Raw genomic sequence first — 9406 nt, forward strand, 5'->3', positions numbered from 1 at the left:
CATTCATTCATTCATTCATTCATTCATTCATTCATTCATTCATTCATTCATTCATTCATTCATTCATCATTTTAAAGGCTTCCTCACAAACACTGGAACTGGTCAAACAGCCTCAGTCCAGTGAACTACAACTTTTCATAAACAGACAGCTCTACAAACACATCTCTACAATAAATAATTMTTTTGGTGATGTATCCAGTGTGTTCTCTTTCACTTCTCTTCTTTGTTTATTCTTAATTTTGTCATTTGACCAAACTGTGGCTGCAAATAATCCAACAATAAAACTCAGCTGATCCATTCAAACGTTGTAGMTTTAAATAAGTTAAACTCCCTGAACTCCACAGAATAAATCTTTTCCTTTGGCTGTTTTGGTTTCATGGACTATAGGTTATTTTTACTTGGGTTGTTATTGTAGCTTCTGGTGAAGCTTTAGTTGGCTCTGTGTCCAAAGTCACCTTGTGCCTTCCTGCCAGTGGCACAAACAGAGATCGTCACACATCAGCTCCCACTGGTGGAACTCTGAAAACTTGGTAGGTTGGACGGGATTTTTATGTTTTTAAGTTGTGGCACRTAAACACTTTATCAGCTGACTGTTGGTGACATCTGGGCTTTGTTTGTTTAAGGTGTTGGATTAAGTACACAGATGACACTGAATGACCAACAGAGGACAACAGGAAAAGGAAATAATGAGATTAAAGTACATGTGATAAGAAATTTATAGAAAGATTTACAATTAAAATTTAAAAATCTGTTAGTTATTTTAAAATGTTATTTTTAATCCATAAAAACATGGTATTTGATGCTTGTTAGCTTCCACTGTTGTAATTAAATGTTAGAGGCTAATTTTTACAAATGGCAGTTGCTGTGTGTGGAGGAGTTTCCTGCAGACTGTTGGGTGTTTTTTACAAGAGTTGAAATGAGAGAAATTTATTTGATCAGTGGGAGGAAACAGTACAGGGATAAAACCCACATGTGCACAAGAAAACATGCCAACACCACACAAAAAGTTTTAGGTAAGAGGTGTACGGTGCGGTATGAGGGCCAAAATTAAGACTACTGCATAACCAGCTGTTTGCTCTATCCTCGTAGCAGGATGGAGCCGGTGCCGGCCTATCATTAATCAGATTAATAGCTGGTTAGGAATAGATGTAGCCTCCTGCTACAAGGATGTAGCAACCAATAGTTGTTAGGGGTGTAAGAAAATATCGATACACTGAAATATCGCGATATTTCATTTCCCGATACTGTATCGATATTTTAAAGCCCTGTATCGATTTTTTAATTAAGGTTTAAAATGTCAACTTTCCTGCCAACCGTTCACTTTATGTTGTAGTTCAGCCTCTGACCACTAGTTGGCAGCAGTGAGCCAGMCATTTGGCTCCTCTACCTCTTGAGGTAGAGGCTATTGTTGTGTTGGGTGACCATATTGTAAATTAATATTAAAAACTAAAAGCTGCAAAAATATATTTTCAAACTATTTATTGACAAATTTAGTCTAATAATAGAAAACATGGATGAAATAAGAAACATGAAACAAATAAAATAAAATATATACAAAGCAGAACACAGCTAAATGTATCAAAAGTATGTTTCTGTAATATTAGAATTTTCTGAGACAATGAATTTTGTTTTTTCATTTTTCCCCCCAGTAAGAGGTTTTTATTTAATAGAATTTTTGGACTAAAGAAATCGCAATATATCTCAATATATTGCCTTGCTTACAGTATCGCAATATATYGGGATATATCGTATCGTGACCCTCTGTCATGATATGTATCGTATCGCCAAATTCTTGCYAATACACAGCCCTAATAGTTGTGCAATAGTCTTAATTTTGGCCCTCATACTGCGTCATAAGAGGTGAACCTGTGACCTTGTTGCAGTGGGACGACAACAACAACCAGTGCCACAAATGAGAGAGTTACTTTGCAAAAGCAGCACAGAGTAATAAATAATAAATAAATATAATAATATGTATGTATATGTATAAACATAATGTTGCCTAACTTTACAGTTAGGCAACATTATGTTGCCCAACTGTAAAGGTGTTTCAGTTTTGTTGGGTCCAGACTCASCCAGCTGTTGGCCCCGAGCTCCTCTGTGTTTCTGTGTTGGGAGGCTGATGTCACGATGCAGTCATGTTGTTGTGCTGTCTCACCCTGCTCTGTGTGTGTTGGATGTGTGCGTGAACTGTGTGCGGTGAAATCCAACACGCCGGTCTGATTAGGCCTTTATCAAGGCTCAGCCCTGGTTTTTATCTCTGGAGAAGTAGTCTGTGTGCTTCCAAGCTCCACGTTCCACGGGCTAATCACTGTCAGTGAGCATCCACGTCAGCTCCAGTTTCAACTGTTATCGTGGATATTACACACAGAGTAATGCCACTTAACTGCACTGTTTGGACACGCTGAACTTTGCAAACATTAGTCGAACAAAACTCACATTTCAAGCACCTGATTTTTCAAATGACATTTATTTAACAGTCCTAATTGATCATTTGGCAAATGTGAAAACATTTCAAAGGGAAAGTTTCAAAACACATCTTGAAAAAAAATAGGTTTTAAAAGTATCAGAGGGCAAATGTGTCACTTTTAAATTAAATAGGAAGCGTTCATGTTTGAAGTGATTGAATATTTAAGGGGGGGAAACGTTGCATTAACTTTTAAATAGAAGGAAATCAGATGCAAATTGATRCAAATTGCTGGATCAGATAGTTTCTCAGAGTTTATTTTCTGATATAATCTGAATTTATTTTTTTTAGTTTTGTTCAAAGGTTCCCTGTGGTGTGAAACAGTTTCAATTTCTTAAAGAAATAACGGTAATTTTGCTGCTAATTTCAATCTTGATTCCATTTCCTGGTTGTGAGTTTGTTAAATGTCAGCTGCTGTTTGATCGCTTTTGAATTTATTTTTTAATGTGATTTTGTGAAATGGAGCTCAAGCAGCATGTGTCACTTTCCTCATCATAATGCAACAGTCGTGATTTTTTTATTTATTTATATTTTTAAGCACAGAAAGCACTTTGCATGATGCAATGATAATGTAACCTTGAATGTGTGTTTTTTTTTCTTTATGTTGCCATGGCGATTGCAGGTTGCTGTCCAGGATGGCGGGGATGAAGGAGCAGCAGATCACGGAGGAGAAGCCCCTGCTGCTGGAGCAGAAAGGAGTGGACTCGGACATGGTCAGCCCTCCTTGTTTATCAGCTGAATGTCCTTTTATCTGGCCGTTCACGTGTGATTAGTGCAGCCCTTTAAAGTCTTGGCTTATTCAGACAGACATGTTTGTGCTCATTATTTGGGATGGCTTATAATTCGACAATGTGCTTGTTTACCAGCAGAGACGAAAATTAATGAACTCCATCCAACCACGAGCCTTTGATGACAGTGCAGCGAGGAGATGAAAGCTCATTTGAGCTGTGAGAGGAAGAGAAGGAGCGAATAAAACACACAGAACGGGCAGCAGGCGCTTACATAAACACCACTTATTCCAGTTCACTTCTCCATCAAACAAGCAACAGGTAGAGGCTGAATCAGTGACTACTGAATGGCTCTTCATGCACAAACGATATAATTGCCAGAGACTTGTCTGATGGAAAACGTGACTTCAAGACTGATTCCAGGAAGTCGCTCTCGAAATTATCTCCTGAAACTTTCGGCTCGGTTATATTTCCTGCCGTGCGTGGCGAGGCGAGATGTTTGATCTAAAGAAGAAGCACAGAAAAGGTTACAGAGGAGTAATTGAAACGTCTGAATGGCCAATTACAAAACAGTCAACAAAATGATTAACTACCAGAGAAAAATGAAACAAGCACAAATAAATATGAGGTGATAATTTGTTTCTGATGAGYGTTTTATTTGTGTCACTGACTTAGTGGTGACTCATGTTTCTGTCAGAAATGACACTCCAATCAGCATGAATCTCTCAAACTGCCACTAATCAATTAAAACTCATTAAGCCCGCTCATTTTTACTCTCTGTTGGTAAATAATCAAGGTCATTGATTACTGCCTCATTGATCTGGTTACATGTTGCATGACTCTGTGGGCTGCTGTTTCTTATTCTGCTAACGACTCCCTCTGCTCAGAAACATTCAGTCCAATCAGATGCCTCTCACCACTGATTTAAAGTCTGCAGCTCTGCAGCATGAGTGACCTTTAAGAGTAGTTAGTGAAGTGATCGCCTCCTTACACCGATAAAACTAATTACATTTCATGTTTGACAAAAAAAAACTTTTCTTTCATGTGGGAACAGCTGGAATGAGCTGGAGGAAAATGAAAAAGATRTTTTGTTCTCATGTTTCTGGGTACTTTTTGGAACACTTAATAAAACAAATGTCAAATATGGTTGAAATGTTTTGTTAAAAATAATTTAAAAAACTGAATGCAAGTCACCAGATCATATTTAGTCAATGAGATGACAGGTTCAGTTTGTAAGGGAGGCCTGTTCTGAACCTAACCTGCAGATTTTTGAAATTTCAGACAAAAGTCTCATTTATTTACATGAAGGTGCAGAACTTAAATGTTGTGCTGCAGTCAACCACTAGGGGGCACTTCTCTCCAACTTCAGCTTCATGTATCTATAGTTCTAATCTGTGGTGGGTAGAGTACACAAATATTGTACTGAAATAAGAGTAGCACTACTTCAGCATATTTTTACTCAGGTAAAAGTAAAAAGTAGCCATGCAAGAAATGACTCAAGTAAACTAATATTTGGTAAAAAGGCTACTCAAGTATGGAGTAACTGATCAAGACGTCAATCATTTAATATTTAAAAATTACATAATCTGACTGATCAAAATATAAATCTATGTGGAAATTTTGGTATTTTAAAAAAGAAATGATAATAATTCATATAAATAACATAATTACAAAAAATATATAAAAATAAATAAATAAATATCAAAATCAGTTTTTCTTTTCAATTTGAAATAGATAAAACTGACAAAGATTGCAGGTGTGTCTCTGTCTGTTCTTTATTCAGTGAAGTTACTCACAGTGGGTAGAGTATCCAGGAATTTTACTCAAGTAAGAGTAGTGATACTTCATAATAAAATTGCTCAAGTAAAAGTAAAAAGTACAGCGAAGTAAAAATACTCTTAAAGGTAAAGTTTTTTTCCAAAAATGTACTCAAGTAAATTTAACTGGGTAAATGAAACTAGTTACGACCCACCTCTGGTTATAAAAAGCCCACATGTTGATGTGACCAGCCTGTAGGAAAGGTTTTGACCCGGTCTGGCTCCAGTTCCTGGGYTCCACTCAGAGGATATAAAGTTCCAACCTGTCCATGGACTCTGCAGATCTTTACCCTGACCATCCTGCTGATGCTGGACCAGAATAGTTGCAGTGAAACAGGACAAAATGACTGTTCTGTGGTGTTTGGAAGAGCTGCTCAATCTTTGCTTCAGAAAATAAGAAATGATTTTTGAGCGTCATGTTTTTATGTTGACTGTATGTTGCTGACATGTCTGCTCCTTTGCTGTTTCCCAATAAACACCTTGTTGTGCTTGTTGTTTTGCAACACAGCAGGATAAAGGAGAGGAGGCATCGGCGGGGCAACCATGCCCCAAAAGCCCCGCGCCCTCTAATGACCCCCCTCCCCCCCGCCGCCCCACTCACCGCTGGCATGCCTTCGCACGGCACTGGCTCCGCCAGACCCGCCGTCGGACCAGCGGGGTCATCCCGGTAACTACCAGAACAAGCAGACCAACATCTGACTGGCAGTACACAAAATCCAACACAACACAACTAAAAACAGCTGCACACAACTTTAATTTAACAACTCAATCTATTTGTAAAGTTCTAAGTAAAGCAGGTTGGAACACAGGCTGCTCTTACAGCAAAGTTTCAGACAAGAGGAAGTTCTTGCTTTTTGCAAGACAAATTCATTAAAACCTTTTGTTCCAACAGAATATTACATCAAACACCTCTAAAGTATAAATACTGAGTAATATTAGGCAGAAAACACTCATTTCAAAGAGACAAAATACATTTCAGATGATCTTACAACCAAAACATTTGGCTCAGTTATTGKTGTCATATCATGCATTTGAGCGATGACAGCTGTTTGCAAGTTAATCTTTATTTAAGCTCAACTCTACAGTTTTTCCCCCTTTTAAAAGCTTCCTGATGTTTACTTTTTGTTGCATGAATATGTGGACCAAAAAGGACAAAATGCATCAGTTTAAAGACTAAACCAAAGCTTGTCATCATATTTAAACTATAGCTTTTTAAAATAGGTTTACCTATTTTACTGTGTTGTTTTTATTTGGTAAATGTTATTTAAATCAATATTTAGGATTTCTGCTTAGAATATGGAAGAAACGTTGCATGTAGACAAATCAGCAACAATAAACTGATGATGTGTTACTGGTAAAGTTTCTATTTGAAAACAACCAAAACAAAACTACGGTATACAAGTCTTAGCGTTCTGTTTAGTAGAAATGTCAAATTTGACTACCGGTACCTGTAAATAAATTTTTTTTAAAAATGGACGAGACAGAAAGTGGAGAAAAACAAACTGCTTCTTTAAGGACAGAAAAATTTATCTTAATCCGATTGAACTGTTTTCTTGTCTTTATAGAAATCAGTTTCCAATCATACACCCAGCAATTCAAAAGTTAGCTAAAGGCTAGTCAGCTAGAAGCTAGTTAGCTTAGCATATAAGTAGATTTTTTTTTTTCATTTTTTGTAAATTCTCTTTTAATTCACATATTATTTTGTTTTCTGTTGATTATTGATTTATTAAAATCTTTTTTGGGTAAAAAAAAATACAAATTAGGAAAAAAAATGGCAGAACTGTCACCTTAGTGTATGAATTAAAGTCATTTTATTGGTCAAAATTGTGTAAATAATAGAATTAAACAAAGGAATACTGGCATTAAAGTCAGTTTTTACAACTTATAAATTGGTTTTTATTTATTATACTTCAAATGAATTAGTTTTAGACTCATTAGTTGTCATTTTGTTACTTTAGTTCAGCTATAAAAACAACCTGAGCCTGCTGTAAAATCCATTTCATCCCTTCTGGACTTCATAAAGTCAGATCCTTGATCCTTCGGGACCCRGTGTTGTTGTGAGAAATCCTTCGGAATATAAAAACGCTTAAAGTCGAGGTCAAAATTTGCATTCATGAAATCAGCTTTCAGACGCAGGAAGCCCGWCAGAGTTTCCTCACAGCAGCTGATCAACATGCAGCCTCACGCATCACACAGTCTGCAGGGATCAAAAAGGCTAAACGAGGACTCACATCACCTTTAGGAATGCATTTCTTTGCTTCAATCTCCTCAACACATTCCTCACATGCAGTGTGTGGGTGGTATTAAGGTAAAAACAGAGAGAAGAGTGCCACCTGCTGGTCCGACCACCATACTGCTATTTCTCCTCTAAAAGCAAAGAAACCGCCTGCATGAGAACTACAGAGWCTGAAGTTGCTCTTTTAGTTTTAGAATCAGAACTGGGTTTGATGGATTCCCTGCCTCTCAGCCCTCCAGCTGTTCTGGTGAAGATGCAACACATGGTGGAAGTTAAAAGCCCTGAAAGCATCAAACGCAGCTTCAGACCCTGGAGTTTTTAGCACTTGTTTCTCCTTTTCTTTTTAGTCGTGTCCCTGCCCTGACTTTGAGCCCCCTCTCATGTCGTTGTAGCTAATGAACTCAAATGTGACTTCATCTTTCCACAATCCAGCATTGTTCTGTGTTGTATCCATTGTTAACACTGTCATGTTTCCTTTCAGGGGTATCTTCAGAAATCCCCGCCTGACCTCACAGATYAGCAGCGTTGCGTGTCTAACAATGAAGCGAACCATCTGTCTGTGCCRACAGGCCTCTGACCTCACATGCATGCCCTTAAGTTTTGATTTAGTTTCTTTTGGTTTCTGTGCAGCTGTCCAGATGTTGGCGCTCTGCTGCAGGCTTCACAGAGGCAGCAGAGCAGACCTGAATGATGTGGTTCGAATGGTTGCACTGACACTGGTGTGCTGGAGAAGTGTTAAATCATTTCATGTTAGATTTTTTTTGAGCAAGTGTTTTATACCATATTTATGTAAAAACCCTGGTTCATTTCACTGCATTGGTTTTCTCTAAAGGGTGACTTTACAGGTTTTGTATTTGTCCTAAAACAAACCAAAAGAAATTATCCTTTAAACAGAGACAAGATTCTCTCAAAATTAGAAGCTGGTCATGAAATGAAGGTTTTACATCCAAACTTCAGATTGATCAGAAGTCATCTTGACCTCACACCGTCTGTCTTATTTCAGCACAGAAAGAGTTTGATCATCTCTTACAATTTTTCTCCCTTCACTACAGTGGCCAGATCAGAAAAACGTTAGTTTAAGACCTGGACTGTTGGCTTTGGCTCATCTTTGTTTGCTGATCTGGATCAGATTCGAGGCTCCTTGCTGTGAGGGGGGGTCTGACTGCAGCTCCGTCTCATTGTGTTAAAAACATCATCATTCATCACTTTTTAACATCCAGTTCTCTGCAGTTTCCCACATGTGCTTCAGCAAAGGATCTTTGTGGTATGAAGGTTCAAATCATGACACAAATCATGATTGACATTCCAGATGAAAACCACAAAAACCTCTGGAAACTTAAAGCACCTCTAAAGAGCATTTGATCACTTTAAATAATTAATCACTTCCTGATAAAGACTGATTTATAAAGGATTTAAAAATGTATCAATGAATTTGTAAACAGAAGCAGAAAGCATTAATGAGCATTTAAAAAAATAGTTGTAAACACATTGAAGAAGGCTCAACCACTGGGTCAAACGTTTTATTTTTACTGTTGTTTTACCTTTATTTAAACAACAAATATAAATACATTTATAGACAAATATCTGGGTAAACCTACCAAAAATCCAACAACTTTAACCTGTTTAACCAAAAAGTTTTCATAGATGCTTATTTTGATTTTCAAACTAATTATCTTTATTTATCAAAAAAATAATTAAATTAAAAGCTCTAGAAAATCTCAGAGTGTTCTCATGCAGATAATATACTTTTTACATTAAAATAGTGAAAGAATAAACAAAATTACGGTACTTGATGAAGTCACAGCGAATTTGTTTTATATGATCAAAGTTTYATTAGAACTATTTTATAAATTGAGTTATAAAATGTTTACAAGGTCCTGAAGATTTTTAAACACTTCAAATCAATCTTTCATAAAAGGGCTCCTAGGAGGAAGTGGTGTCACAAATTTGTATTACTTGTTTTTAGGATGAATTTGTTCTTTCAGTCCTGAGTCGACTGATGAAAACATTTAGGTCTGACTGATGACAGCGACCTCCTGCGTTRCAGAAAACAGAAGTTTTATGGTTTTTATAAACAACCTGAAAACTTCAGTTTCTACCATTTATTTTAATCATTATGTCTTCTATATGTTGCAAACAGTTTCAATGGTTTACTGTA

The 9406-nt window shown here is 36.9% G+C and overlaps 1 protein-coding gene across 6 annotated transcripts in view; it reads left to right on the forward strand.

Annotated features, from left to right (window-relative positions):
* The window catches only part of ndrg4 (NDRG family member 4), a 53588-nt gene that overhangs the window by 22037 nt on the left and 22145 nt on the right, over positions 1-9406 (forward strand). For 4 of the 6 annotated variants that reach the window (XM_014033262.1, XM_014033244.1, XM_014033237.1 and 1 more), the window contains exons 2-3: positions 3090-3180; positions 5521-5679. In XM_014033262.1, coding sequence (XP_013888716.1) covers positions 3103-3180; positions 5521-5679 — 237 coding nt within the window. In that variant the 5' untranslated portion in view covers positions 3090-3102. The remainder of the gene's footprint in view (positions 1-3089; positions 3181-5520; positions 5680-9406) is intronic. The other 2 variants (XM_014033251.1, XM_014033269.1) reach the window with 2 other exon arrangements.

Source organism: Austrofundulus limnaeus, unplaced genomic scaffold (assembly GCF_001266775.1).
Source record: "Austrofundulus limnaeus strain Quisiro unplaced genomic scaffold, Austrofundulus_limnaeus-1.0 Scaffold7, whole genome shotgun sequence".
Classification (NCBI taxonomy): domain Eukaryota; kingdom Metazoa; phylum Chordata; class Actinopteri; order Cyprinodontiformes; family Rivulidae; genus Austrofundulus; species Austrofundulus limnaeus.